At 40.2% G+C, this 15,526-nt stretch overlaps 1 protein-coding gene across 1 annotated transcript in view; it reads right to left on the reverse strand.

Moving 5' to 3' along the window:
• Window positions 1-15,526, reverse strand: part of stk17a (serine/threonine kinase 17a) — a 53,714-nt gene that overhangs the window by 19,612 nt on the left and 18,576 nt on the right. The window contains exon 2 of the mRNA XM_079863177.1: window positions 10,842-11,054. Within this exon, the coding sequence (XP_079719303.1) occupies window positions 10,842-11,054 (213 nt within the window). The remainder of the gene's footprint in view (window positions 1-10,841; window positions 11,055-15,526) is intronic.

The following is a 15,526-nucleotide window of genomic DNA, read 5'->3' on the forward strand; positions in this document are numbered from 1 at the left end:
AGTTACGAGAGGGTAAGTTAAAATGTTCGGTTGTTGGATGTAGCAACCCACACGCTTCATTACACCGTCTAATGTAGATGAACTGCCGCGCTTGTGACAGGGCGCATGTTTAACTGAAGAACGAGCAGAGAGAGAGACCCGGTCGCGCGCACACACTCTCTCTCTTCAGAGCCAGGCGAAAGTGTAAACAAGACTTCACCGTCTCCAAACTAGACGCTGTCTTGCTCTCTCTCCCTCGCACATATTAATCAAAATAAATCGACACGGTGGTAAAAGGTCGGAAGACCAAAGTTTCATGTGTAAATACAGTAACACACCATTGCGATACATCCATATGAAGACGTTGTTCTGCAGGTTCGTCGTCTTCATTTTCATCTCGCTCCGGCTCCGACTCTGGCTCGAACATGTAAGGCTGGCTGGACAAGTCTTCCGTTGTTGACATTTTGTTAATAACGTGTGAATAAAAAGTTTCTGTGCCGCTAGATAATCGTATCTCTGCTGTCAAACTACAAAAATGGCCGAACGGGGTGGAGTTGAACCTCTGCATCCTGGAGAGGGGGCGGGGTATGAAGTGTCTCAATTGTATTTAAAGAGACCGCACCAAAACGAGTTGCTCTCAGACGCACATCAGAAAAGGGGTAGAAAAGGGGCCTGTGGAGCTATAATAATGAGGAATTCAGACCCAAGCATTGCAGTTCCGCTTTATATAGACTACAAATGTATGATTTATATGTAAAAAGGAACGATTTAAAAGCATGATATGTCTCCTTTAAATAATAATAATACTAAAAAATAAATAAAAAATATGGATGTAAAAGATAGTAAGAGCAACATCGGCAGCATCAACGCAGACACACACCACATGTGGTCAAAATGAACGTTTAGATGTGGGGAAAAGGGCCAGAACAGAAGAGCTCAGCAGCTCCAGGGTGTGTGTGTGTGTGTGTGTGACCCATCGCTGGTTTCACACACACACCTCAAGGACTCGACGCTCCCACTACATTCTTTTTGGCAAGGCATCAGTCTCCATTTGGGCTCAGATTATCTCATGATGGGAGCAGCAGTCGCTGCAGTTTCCCAGTGTGTAGGAGGAAACAGCTGAATGTGTGAGAACAACAGATACAAACAGCAGACTGTACACTTGACTACCAACAGCTTCAGCGTGTGCTGTTGGAGGATTTCTACCAGTCTGTGCAATATAGGGTTATCATAGTTAACTAATATATATATATATATATATATATATATATATATATATATATATATATATATATATATATATATATGTGTGTGTGTGTGTGTGTGTGTGTGTTACTTGAAATAAAATGAATATTAACTGAAAAAAAAAATAGAAAATATTAAAAAATAAACTTTTTTTTTCAGCTACATCTCATTTTCATTTAGTTTAACATAATACTAAAATAATACCCTAAAACTGGAATAAAAGTCTTATGAAAATGAATTTTTTTTATTAAAACTGTAATAGTTTATATAATGGTATGATACTAAAATGACTTGTGCATATAAAACAAAATGTGCATATATAAAACTGACGTTACCACATCAAAATATATTAAACGGTATTTCTACAGAAACACTGTAGAAATTCAATCTATATAATTATTCATATTGGAATTTAATGCAATTCTCCAACTGATGATTTGAGTGTCCCTTACATCGGCCGTGGGAAAGCAAAACTCACCCTAACCAGATTTAAAGTCTCACTGTAGTCAATAATTGTATCCCTTAAAAATCATCTTTGATCACCAAAATGACATATTTAATTGTTTTTTTCATTGGAAATGTCTTAAAATATCTTGAATGTAACTCGACACCCTTGCCTTATTTAGTATGCGCGGTTCAATGAATATGCAAATGAGCCCCGCCTCCACTCACTCACTCAGCTCAGAGATCCACTGGTTGACGATCACACGTTGATCTGATTGGTTACAAGGTCGTTTGTGACGTCAGAAACACCAGCGATTTCAAAGCGTGTTTTTGAGACTGTCTTTGGTTCACTGCAGTTTTAAGGAGGAAAAACTCAGCAATGGTGTCGACTTATGAATTTACACATGGTTTGTCTTAAAGAATGTTAAAAACACCACATAGACACATAAACAACATTAAAAGCTGGATTTTTACCACAGGGGGACTTTAAGGCTCTTTCACACTGTATTAATGACTCAGAATCACAGTATGCTTGCTTTATTAAAGTGAATGCCTCAGTGAGTCCGAGCGGCAGCTGTTTATCACTGGCATGGACTCGAGAGGAAACACACCAGCTTTAATTTAATAGTCATGTTCAGCATGTACAGAATTGCACTTATTTGTGTCCACACCACCATTCACACCAACCAAACTCACTGAGCTGTAGTGCCAGCACTGTAAAACACAGTACAACCTCCAGACCTTTCAAGTTACATGAGATGATATAGCATCTATAATCCTACATGTTCACGAATCAATGCCAGTGGAATCACAGAATCAATTCGTCATTGATTTCCTGCTCATTTCCACACACACACACACACACACACACACACACACACACACACACACAAGGTTTGCTATTTCCACTGGCCAATAGAGCCAGCGCCGACTTCTTGACCCATCCAGGGCTGAACAGCACTCGCATTTCCCACTAAAAATCGATGTGTTTGAACTGTAAAATGTTTAGGAAAGTGTGCAAAAAAAGTCTCTGCAATCTTTAAAAAGTCCTGAATTCAGTCAGAAGTATAGGTTACACTTTACCATAACTACATTAGTTAACATGAACTGATAATGAACTGCACTTATACAGTATGTATTAATCTTTGTTAATGTTAATGTCAACATTTACTAACACTTTATTAAAATCTTGTTAACATTAGTTAATGCACTGTGAACTAACATGAACTAACCATGAGCAATACATTTGTTACTGTATTTGTAAATCTTTGTTAATGTTAGTTAATAAAAATACAGCCGTTCATTGTTTGTTCATGTTAGTTCAGAGTGCATTAACTAATGTTAACTAATGAACCTTATTGTAAAGGGGTACCGAAGTATCTTAATGATCTTAAATTATAAAACACAAGTCTTCATTGTCATTTTACGAGGTCTTAATTTTGGGGCTGGAAAACAGGAATCGGATTATGGCCTAATGTGATTAAACTTCAATTAATCTTGTTCACGTAAAAACTTTTGCTTGTTCTAGAGGCTCACGGTTTCAGATCAGTTCACAATCAGTGAATACTGCGCACTAATGCCAATATATTGCTTATGATGTACTGTTGATGAACGATAACAGTTTTACAGTTTGTACTATTTTAGGTGGTTTTAGTGTGCATATTTTATCTCCCCAATGTTTGAATGAGAAGCTGGGAGTTGTAAAGATATTTCAAAATAAGAGTCTCAATGTATGTCAGGCTTGTTTATAGTTAAGAGTCCCACTGAGGCGAGCAGGGCGGGGCCGAGAGCCTTGGGAACGGAGTTATTTGTTAATAACCCCTCCGGTCTCGAGTCCCACGGAGGAACTCTGGAAGGATAAGAGTGATGAGACTATGTTGGTGTTTTGTTTTCATTTAGTTTGTTTATTTTGTGATCAAAGTTACGTTTACCGTTCGCCAGTTCCCGTCTCGTCCTTCCCTGAACTTGAACATCGTTACACCTGCATTTTACAAAAAATTTTCAAGTTATTGTTGGCCACAAAAACTGTATCTGGCAACATTTATAATAACACATAACTTATTATGATAAATACAATTTGAAACACAAATATTTAAAAACTGGGGGTGCGGGAAAAAAAAACGATTAATATATGAATTATATCTTATCTTACGATTATATCTTCTACCGATTTGCATCGATTCACAGATTTCAAAAATCGATTTTCTAAAGTGTTGCACTTCTTTAACTTTGCAGTACTAAAAGTTAGAGCTGGGTATTGACAAAAATTTCACAATTCGATTCGATTTCGATTCACAAGCTTGCAATTCGATTCGATTTCGATTCAATATTGATTATTTTGGATATCTGGTACAATACATGGCACATTTTCTCAAGGAAAACACATCTCTTCACTAATGCTGTGAACTATGGGAGTCAGTTGTAGCCTATAGGCTTCATTAGCCTACTATAATACTGAAGGTAAAAATTAACTGATTTGTATACAAACACTTAAATTACACTTTTATTTATTTTTATAATAATAAAATTATATGAAATATAAACATTTAATAGGTGGCTGTCATAAAAACTTGTCAGATTTATTCAAACATGCATTCAAAATTTAAGAACATTAAAAATTATAATGAATATGTAATATGGTGCATATATTTAGCAAAATGCTCCTCGCTAGAGTTAATTTTTCTCGCTGACTAACGAGTTTATGGTCACTGGATATGGTTTTTCTGAGGTAAATGTGACGTTACATGACATTGTTTACAAGCTGATTTACTGACGTCTTTCCACGGTTGAAACACTGATTGAGCGACTCCATGTCACATGATACGGACTTCGATAAGTTGTACTCTACCTTTTAACACACTTTCAGATGCTCATTCATGTTTATCTCGCGCTGTAACTGGTGTTATTAATGCGGAAGATCATGTGCTTCTCTAGAGCTGAGCCAGAGCGATCTCACGCCACAGCGACAAAACGCTATTTATGTTTTTCAATTTCGTAAGAAAATGGACGTAATTTGAAATCTGAGACTTTGTTTCATATCAATAGTAACAAAAGCACAAAGATTATTATGATTTATTGGATGGGATGCGCGCTACAATGTTACATTCATTCATCAGCTGAAAACAGGATGACTAATCGATTCTTGGGATTTAAGAATCGGTATCGGTTCGTAAAAATGAGAATCGATTAAAATTGAGAAATCAATATTTTTTACCCAGCTCTACTAAAAGTTACTTACAGTTATTGACATTAATCACAATAAGCCATGAACAGGGACTCAATAGATACAATTTAAGTTTAATTAATTTGTATGTTTTGTCTATTGTATTTGTCCTATTGTTTGAAATTTGATTCTTTGTTCCTAATTTTAACATAAAAAATTTAATTAAATTGCCTGCCTACCGTAGTCAAATAAGAAAAGTAACACAAAACAGTAAACTACAATCAAATCTATGCACATATCGAATCGAATTTTGATTCAAAATCGAGAATTGATTTTGAATCGAATTTTGACCTCATGAATCAATTTCAATCGAATCGTGAGTTACCAAAAGATTCCCACCCCAATTAAAAACCTATGATTTTTTTTTTTTTTTGTAAATAAAAAGTAAACAATTTCCTTGTTTCTCCTTGTATCCCAAAAGATCTGATATATTTTCATTGTGCACACACAAGTTCTTTATGCACTCCTACATTTTTAGGAGTAGAGGTTTTCAAAAAAGTAAGACTCCAAAATGAAGTTCTTTATGCGCTCCTAAATTTTTCAAATTTTGGAAGAGTTGAGCTCCTTAGGGAAAAAAGTAAGAATCCAAAATGAATGCCAAAGATAAGATAAGTTGCAGCAGGTGCAGGGCTGATATGCACTCATTGGCGAATGAGTGATTGCTTAAACCAGCACTGTCGGCAGGTCTTCCCAACCCTCGCTCTGGAGATTAAATCCATAGAGTAGTTATCCGTCCCTCTCTCTCTCTCTCCGCTCGCTCGACCCCTGTCTCCCTCTCTCTGGGCTCATGGCCACGGTCCGGCTGTTCACGTGCCGGAGCCGAAAGCATTGACATAATGAACTCCCAGCTGGAGCTCTCGCTCAACGAGGCCACGTTCCTGAGCCGAGCCGCATCGAGCTCCCGGGATCCCCGGACTCGCCTAAACACATGAATGAATAAACCCTCTATCTCTCCAGCCAGACCCCCTTACAAAACCACATCGCCTCCTTTAAACTGTCCCAGTGCCCCGAAATATCCCTCGCCCGGGGGAAGACGGAGAGAAAGGAAAAATCTGTTGATTACAACTGGCTCTTTCTGGATTTCACTTGCTGATGAAAGAGGGAAATGCATTACGCTCTACTTCCCCACGACTGAAAGAGTACGCTTATCATGGCGGATAGTCGGGGGACAAAAGGGCTAATTTCAGGCACTTTACTCAGATAAGCTTCTGCTTTTGCTGCTTTTCAAATCTTGCGAACTTCAGGCCCTGATTTACTTCCAGCGTAATTGAAGAATGGACTGGTGTGACGAACAAAATCAGGCAAAAACAAAGTTTGAAAGTGAACTTTAAAGAAAAGTTTGCCCCGGTTGGTAAACACCTTTGAACTACAGGGTGGGCCATTTCTATGGATACACCGTAATAACATGGGAATGGTTGGTGATATTAAAGTCCTGTTTGTGGCACATTCGTATATGTGAGGGGGCAAACTCCTCAAGATGGGTGGTGACCATGGTGGCCATTTAGAAGTCCCCTTTGAACTATAACGTGTCCATGCTGATGATGTCAATCTTCTCCGGTTCAGTTCGTCGAGGTCAGACGCGAGTAAACACAGGATCACACCGGAGAGCCGCTTTATAGTAGAATCTGACGTTGTAATTCTAATTTCAAACTTCTTTCTGCCCCCAAGAACGAAACAGAACTTGACCTTGAGCATCTCCGGGTCTTTACCCCTAATACGGGCTCAGGAATGAGACTGGAGGTTTAGGACGAGGGAAGTGTGTTAGCAATTAGGGAACAATTTAAGAGAGATTAAATACTAATGCCGGAACCAAAAAGAATATAATCCTTCCAAGGCAACACAACTATCTCTACAATGCAGCGTTACTGGCTTGTTAATACAAAGTCTGTATCCATTTGGTCTCACTCGAGATGACCTGACATGGCCTGTCCGGACAGGTTTATAGACCTCCTGTGAATTCATCTGGGAATAAAAATGCTTATCCTGGTTATTGGGGTCAAAGTTGAGCATCTGCTTGACCAGCAGCTTGTCTTAGGATGCTAATCTGCCGTTGTAATCTATTATCTGCCTAACGACCCCCCCGACCCCCCGGGGTCTTGGTAAGATGTGGTCAAAGCAGATTTACTGCAACATATGAAGGCAATCAGGATGACAACTGTCGTCTAAAACAGGCCGTGGTTATTATAGTTCATCAATGCTTGATGATTAAAACCAGTAATGATCTTTCCCATTCTGGCAACCCTACCTTGTAATTTGCAATGGCTGGACACTCGGGTTGCGTCTCTACACAGCCAATCAAAGGCAGACACATGTATATGCGGTCGGAGTCGACCTGGCAGTCCGACACAGTTATGTTCGCTCTACATGCACTGCTCCAGTTACTTACATCTATTTGGAAGCAATTTGACTAATCTAGGCTTTGCAGTGTGTGTGACCTAGCGTGCATCACAAACTGTATTGAGCCTTGCTGTTAATAGGATGGGTTTGTATCGACTACTGAAATTTGCTAGGGTTGTAACCATACAAAAAAAAGGACATGTGACACCATGAACACAAGTATTATCATCAGCATACTGTGCACGTGCAGCAAGGTTTTCTATCCGTGCATCATTTATATGCTCAGGTCACGTATGTGCCTTGAATATTTTTGCACTGATTAGTTTGGCAACACTGACTGACCCTTTTTTATGGGTCATAACGTTTGGAGAGAGCAGATACTGGACAAGGATGAAAGTTTAATTGCATGTGTTGACCACCTGTGTTTGTGCACTTCCAAATTGAGTATGTTGATAGACTAAGCGTTAAGCATAAGCGTTTGCATGGAAACTAAAGTGTACTTTAGGGTTTAGATTTAGGAAATGTGTGCAATGGCAAGCACCACTTTCGCAAGTTACACTAATAACATCAGTCTTGCTTTCTAAATGCATGAAAGTAGTCATAGATGCAATGAATTCTGAACAATGTTGGCAAAAGTGGTATAAAAAACCAACAGATTTTTAACAATGCTGTTTGTCAGATGCATGTGGAAATCCCCCATGCTCGGATCCAGCTGCTCGTGAAGGAGGCCGTGTGGGCGACGAGGAGAGATCTGAACTACATGCCCTTCACTGTCGAGTGAGATCTCCTCCAGGCCAGCCCATCGACACAGCAGAGCCGGTGATGTCGGTCTGCAGGGAGTCATGGGAGAAAATGGGATCGGTGTTCTCCAACGAACACGTCAATATGGTCAGGCGTGCTGCAAAATCATCAGCTCTTCCTCATCATGGGATTTCTGCTTCTCTTGATTAATTAAGAATAATCATCTGTGATAAAATGTTTAATTTTCATTTGATATTTCCACTACCTTGCATTACTACCAAGTTTTCCCAAATCCCAAACTCTTTTCTCTTAAAGTCCCCCTGTGGTCATTAATTGTATCCCTTAAAACTCATCTTTGATCACCAAAATGACATATTTAAAAGTTTTTTCCTTGAAAAAAAAAAAAAAATTCTTCATGCCTTAAAATATCTTGTAACTCGACACCCTCGCCTCATTTAGTATGCGCGGTTCTATGAATATGCAAATGAGCCCCGCCTCCGCTCACTCACTCAGCTCAGAGATCGACTGGTCGACGATCACACGTTGATCTGATTGGTTACAAGGTAGTTTGTGACGTCAGAAACACCAGCGATTTCCCTAACTTGCACTTCCAAAAGGTGTGTGCTTGCTTTAACACATTGTTAAAAGAATTAATAGAATTCTCCAATTAATTTGGGGAATTGGAGTTAATATTAGGAATTTCACTGGTTTAGCTTTTAGGAGAAGCTTCTTGTAAAGTTTTCATTTCATGTAAAAAAGTGTTAATTTTTATGATAAATATAATCCATCAGGAATCTAGACGAGGTCAAATACACCATGCAAGTTGATGTTCTCTTGATTTGTGCAATAATTCTGATTAAGTGTAAAGAGAAATTTCTAATATGACACGCTTCTTCATAAACGGAGGAGTCTCTTGGTTTCCATGTCTGGGAGACTCTATGGGCTCTGTGTGTTTGGAGGGGCAGATTAAAATTCCTGCGCTGACCCCTCTCCCCACGGCAAGGGTCAGCCCATTCACCGGACACTGGGAACCGGGTCAACCAGGACAGAGGCAGATGCACAGCACCAAACCGTCGCTCACTGCCGATCAGCCACGCACTTCATGTCCGAGGATTAGCATTATATTCCCATGCCAAAGTGCAAATGCTTACATGTTGTCGGGATTCAACTCACATTCACAATATATGCTAGAATCAGTCGCGGCCTGATCTTTTGAAAGACACCAGTGCAGAGCTATAATGAAATAGAGTCCAAATTTTATTAAACATCAAACTCCAGATCAAAATGTCCACAGACACTGAGTTAAATCCCATCTGTGCTCATTGTCTGGGTCTGACGAGAGAGGATATGTTTGAGTGGAAGCCAGAAATGTGTGACCCACTTCACGCCACATGAAATAAACCATCAACGTGACCTTTATAGATCAAATTTGCTTCATATGACCACCAACAGGATGAAAAATTGGAGCACACACACAGATATTGAGCGATCTCCCCCTCGAGTACAGTAAAGTGGGTGAAGGACTACAGCAGCTGTACAGTAAAGATGATGAGCACCAGCAGGGCCTGGAAATGCTTTGTCCAAAGTTCAATGTCAATGTCAGCATTTGGCTTCAAGGGAAACCCAATATTCCAGTGCACATGCATACATTACCAGTGTGTGTGTGTGTGTGTGTGGATGCTGAACGTTGCTGGAATAGCAACTGCTCACTGAGGCATGCTCAGTAACGCTTTGGAGGGTTTATGGGTGGATTAGTGCTCTTTGCTTTTCACTCGCTCTTGTTTTCTCTCCATGTACTCCCGGTCCATCTCTTATTTCAATCTACCGCTCATTTACCACCACTGATCCTCCGTCGCTCGCCACTTCCTTAATTGGATAGGATGGGATTTCACCTCAATATTTAACAGCCTGTCGTGATGCTGTTACAGCACAAGCCTGCAAAATCACTATAATGTAGAGACTAAATTAGAGATTCTTATGTTTTAAACATGACTCCCATGTTTGAATATACAAGTGCACAAGATATTTGAGAGCTACAAATCTGTTGGATGTAAAAGAGCAGCTCGGATATTCTGCATCATCTTTCGCATTCAGTAGAAGAAGGTTTGGAATAACAAGAGAGAGAGAGTCTATATTAATACTGACAAACTAAATGTTTGTGAAATGTAGAGTGCACTGACACATGACTTCAAGATTTAATTTACATGCACTGTAGATTAAATCTCTAAATCAAATCAAAATGTCAGTTTTTCTTATGAAAAAAAATCTCTAAATTATGTAAACTTACAGGAAAACCCTCTCACTTGGTACATTACTATAATATTAAAAGTTAAAATTAACAACAGAGCCTAAACAATTAAATGCAATTGCTATTCATATTAAGATACAATAATAAACACTCAAATAAAAAACGAGTAGTACACAAACTTTTAAATTGCACAAATCCTGAGACTACGTTTTTTATCAGAAGTAATTACAAAATTATTATTGGATAAGAGATGCTCTAAAACTAATTTTATTCATGCATCAAATGAAAACCGCATAGACTAAAAGATCAATCTTGTGATTTAAGAATCAATATTGGTTTGTTAAAATGAAGATTGATTAAAAGTGTGTCCTCTATATTTTCAACCCAGCCTTTAGTGATAGTGTGTAAAATGAACGTGTTTTAAACTAAAGGTCCTCGCACACCAAGATGTTTGTCCGAAATGCACAATAAAAAATAAATACGACCTCACGATTTTCTGCGTTTCTCGCAGTGTTTTCCGTGTTTTGACAATTCAGAGCCACCGAATGACGAAATCGGAAAAACGAACACGCAAGTTTCGGACTCCGTGTGCAAGGACCTCAAGACTGAACGCGTGACACTCACTATTCCAGAACGAGCACCATCTCGCTGGCCATCTCGTAGACCTCATGCAGATTGACGACGCGAGGACAGGCTCCCGCCAGCTCGAGGACGGCGATCTCGTGGATGATCTCGGTTCTGCAGTCTTGGCCCTTCCTCCTCTTCCTCATGTACTTCGCTGCGAACTCTTTACCTGTGCTTTTCTCCACACATTTCCTCACCACAGCAAACTTGCCTCTGAGAGGGAGAGAAAACAAGGGGAAGAATGTCTGTTAGCAGTTAGAAGATCTCATAGTGTAGCCACACTTTGGACCAGGGTAATTATCGGTCCTAAAACTATTAAAGGGGACTAAAGTCAAGTTTCAAAGAACAGGTTTTAATGCTTAAAAACACATTATTTTCTCCATATTTGTCATTGTTGCAGCTCCTCTCTTCCCAGTCTGTCAGTAACGCTCTGTTCACTTCCTGTCTCTATGAAGCCCCTCCTTCTGAAAAGCACACTGTGCTCTGATTGGTCGGCTGGAGCAGTGTGTTGTGATTGGTCGAGCGCTTTGAGTGTGTTTGGGAAATGTCCCACTCTTTCCTAATCGCCAGTTTAACACACTACTAACTAACTCAACCAGGCCCCGCCCCTTTATTCTGCGTATTAATTATTATAATGAGGAATATTGTGATGTGAATACTGTGACGGTTCACTGTGTGAATCAGATTGTTTCCCAATTTGTAAAAAAAAAAAAAAAATGAGAAGCTGAACGCAAGATGCTTTTACACCAGCAATCTGACATACTAGTAGAGCTCACATTTCCATGCATCCCATTAAACGGTCACATACACACACAAAACAACTTTGTTCAGGGCCTCTTTTCATTTGATTCAGTGAAAGGCCGGAGCTGGAGGGTTTGCGGGCAGTGAAAGGGTTCGGCAGGGGAGGGGGGTGTATATCTAAAGATGGCACACTTGTTATCACCACGGCTCAACATGCCTTTGTCTCCCGGCATATTTGCGGGATGAAATCACCCCAAAGCCCGAACTGTCCCTCTGTGTCCCACTTTCAGCACTGAACCTGAAGATGCAGAGGCAGACGATGAGGAAGAGGAGAATAACACGCCGACAGACGAGGGAACATGTCGAGTCTGAGACGACACCCTAACGACCACGTTCCCTACAGCTCGGGGAGATCCGCGCCACACTGGCAGAGTCTGTTCTCGCGGAGAACGTACAGCACTGTGTGTTATTTCTGTAGAGGTTTCCAGAAATATTCATACCAGCCCAACACCCATCCCTCATCATGTGGACAAACAGGCCCTAAATCCCTCGCTATTGGTCCAGCCAGAAGTCGACGTGACAAACTATACAAATATAACAGTCAAAAGCCAGACGAAGAAGTGATTTAATTGATGTTTGATCTAATTTCGTTAGTCAGGGGAAGACATGAGTGATAATTTGCACTCAATTACAAAAATCTGTTTTTCTTTGAACAATCCAGCATTGTGCAGTGAGACCAGAATGTCAAATTTAATACTACTTATAATAATGATGATGATGATGAGGCGATTGAAATTATTACTACTACTACTACTACAATAATAGCAAATATAATTTGACAAATATCGTTAATAATAATCTTATGTTTTTTTTTGAGGATTGAAATGTGTTTTCGGTTCCCATTGTTCCAGTGTTTTACTTCCAATGTTTGCCTTGTTTCCTTTGTTCCTGGTTCGTTTCCATAGTGTTTCGACCTCTAGGAGTCAGTCAACAGGAGAAGGAAGGATCTCACTACCAGAGAAATAGCAAATAATAACAGTTTTATTTTCTTCAACAAGGGTTTAGAGTCAGAGTCAATCTCTACATTTTCTAAAACAAAAATAAAGAAAACAAAATACAATTTAAACTGGCCTACTTCCCTAAACCTACATCCCTTAATTTGGCAAAAACTATATACCAGGGTATTTACACAAGTAGCAAAATCAGAATCCAAATCTCAAATAAATCACACACAATCTCTCTGGTACGACACTCTAGACTGGACGAAACGGTAACGATACGAAGCAATGGTAACGAGGTACACAATCACACACAACTGTCTTTTTTACAGTTTACAAGCAGAAGCACAAATACATACAATAAAATAAAAATATGAATGAAATACAGATTGCTTTAAGGTTTTCAGTTCGGTCTAACAGTATTCAGGTACAGGAATTGGAAACATTTCATGTTTCATTGTTTAAATGAATTACAGAATAATTCTTCTCGCTATCTTTTGTTGTTTAGCATTAATGGCACAGACATAAGCAGGTATATTAGGCTGCTGTCACTTTAAGAGCTAATGCATGGATTCATATACTGATACACACATGGTTTTTCCTCAAAGGTTTACATTCACGTCAAGACATCACCAAATGGGTTTATGTGAGTACTTGCCAAGACGGGTATTTTGACAATTTTGTACATTTATGACCGTTTCCGCGCAATAATACGTGAAAAAGCACTCAAGTTTGGTAGTCACGAGCTGTTTGAGAGGCGGCTTTATGTGTGTGTCTGGGTATGAGTGCTGTGCATAGACAACAGTTTCTCAGAGCGCACACAAGTACTACTGAATGCTTTCAAATCACTTGTTTAAACTGACAAGTCGTGCATATGATAAACTTTCTTAGCGATGCAACACTGGCCCGATTAGGCAACACAAAGTTATGTGCAACACCTGGAATCCTGCGCCGAAATTCAAACCCTGATTCATAATAATTTATTTACAATAAATAAATATTTATTTACAATTTGAATAAATATTTAAATTCCAAATTCCTAAATTCTATTTACTTAAAGGCACACTATGCAGTTTCTGTTTTTGTCAAACAGCGCCCCCTAGAGTCGCTGTGGAGTACTGTCGTAAACACCACTCACGCAGAGCCGTCTCTGCACTCTTCCGACCGCGCTTTCTTCGCCGTCTCTGCCATGATTCACGTCTGAAATGCGTGCTAGTGTCTACCATAGAGGCTCTTCATATGTTGTTGATGTATGTGACGTCGTGCCGTAAAGCAAGTCGTGATTCTCGCGAGATTTGGCAGGGCTCCACCTCGCAAACTCCCCCCCCCCCCCCCGCTATCGGGATGATTCACCCCACTACGAATTCGTTTACCATCAAAATGATTTTGAAGCTGTTACAATAAGGTACAAATCTTGCATAGTGTGCCTTTAAATTACGATAATCTAAATGTCATATTTGACAAATACATAAACTGGAAGATGAATGATGAAAAAAAGCCACTAGACAAATCCTTAAACCAGATTCAGGATTGATTTAAAACGCAGCAAGTGAAGTCTCAGAAGTATAGTAAACAAAGCCTCTGTGAAACGCTGGTCAGACACGCGGCTTGGCGCTCCGTTTAGGAACACGGCGCAGAGAAGCACCGGGGAAGGTTTAGCACGGCTGAACTGTGGAGGAAATGCATGTTAAATGTCCCGAATCACACCGTGATGTCCTGAACTGGCCTTCTCAGTCCATCTGCTCCCGGACCACATACACCCACCCACGCTGATGATCCAGGCAATGCACAGGGCTATTCAGAATCGCTCGTCTCTCAGGGCAAGAATGATGATGTGCCTCGTAAGAGATGCATGTGGGCGTCTGTGAAAACGGCTTGTTTTCAAGTGTCTTGAGGTTAAAACTATATGGGGCACAAATCTTAAGGATCTCAGCACATGGTCTAAAGCGCACGGCGCAAGGGTCACTTGTGGCGCGTCCGAATCTACGTTTGCTAGTTTAACGACGGGAAAAATGGTCAGCTCTCCCGGCGCATGGTCTTAAACGGTCGTCTCTATTCTCTTAATGAGTAATGGGTGTGTTTTGTCTCTATTCTCTTAATGAGTAATAGGTGTGTTTTGGCAGTAATGTGCAATAAAGCAACCAGAGTCTTGTCTTTCATTCCCTTTAAAAGCCAGTTGCGCTCGCGCCATGGCGGATTCGCCATTTACATGTAGGAATTTGCAAGCGGAAAAAACTGAACACTTCTCTAGTGAGGAAACGGATCTGCTCGTGCTCGAGGTTAAAGCTGTGTGTGTGTGTGTGTGTGTGTGTGTGTACGAGGTTAAAGCACAAGCAGAGCATCTACGGGACAAGTCGGATTCCACCATATCTTTATGTACACAATAATAATCTTTTACATTGTAATATTTGGCATTATTGTGTGCTGCTGTATGTGTAATAGCAGGTGTGTGTGTGTGTGTGTGTGTGTGTGTGTGTGTGTGTGTGTGTGTGTGTGTGTGTGTGTGTGTGTGTGTGTGAGATAAGCAGACTGTTACGCTCGTTGTGGACCCGGCTATAGGCGCACATTACTAATGCACTCTTTAAATAAAATGCACCATTGACTTTAGACCAGGGTTCAGTCGGTCAACGGCTCAGTTTATTTCAGTTCCTCAAAATATCAACGCTCCAACAATGCGCCTGAACACACACACTCATTCGCAGACCAGCAGTTCATTGGCCACAGATGGGCGCAAATGCATTTGCTAATTCAACAACGTGGCGCAGAACGTGAAAATGAAAACTGCGTCAGGCTGAAACTAGCAAAACACACTTGCTCTTTAGGATAGGGCCCTTGATGTTTGCCTAGGACAGACATTCCACATGCATTCCTGCACGCTCTTCACTGTGACCGACACTGGAGAAGTGCAAGATCAGCAGAACATCTGCTGAAAGAGAGATCAGGAGG

The sequence above is a fragment of the Squalius cephalus genome, assembly GCF_949319135.1.
Source record: "Squalius cephalus genome assembly, chromosome: 25".
NCBI classification, from domain to species: domain Eukaryota; kingdom Metazoa; phylum Chordata; class Actinopteri; order Cypriniformes; family Leuciscidae; genus Squalius; species Squalius cephalus.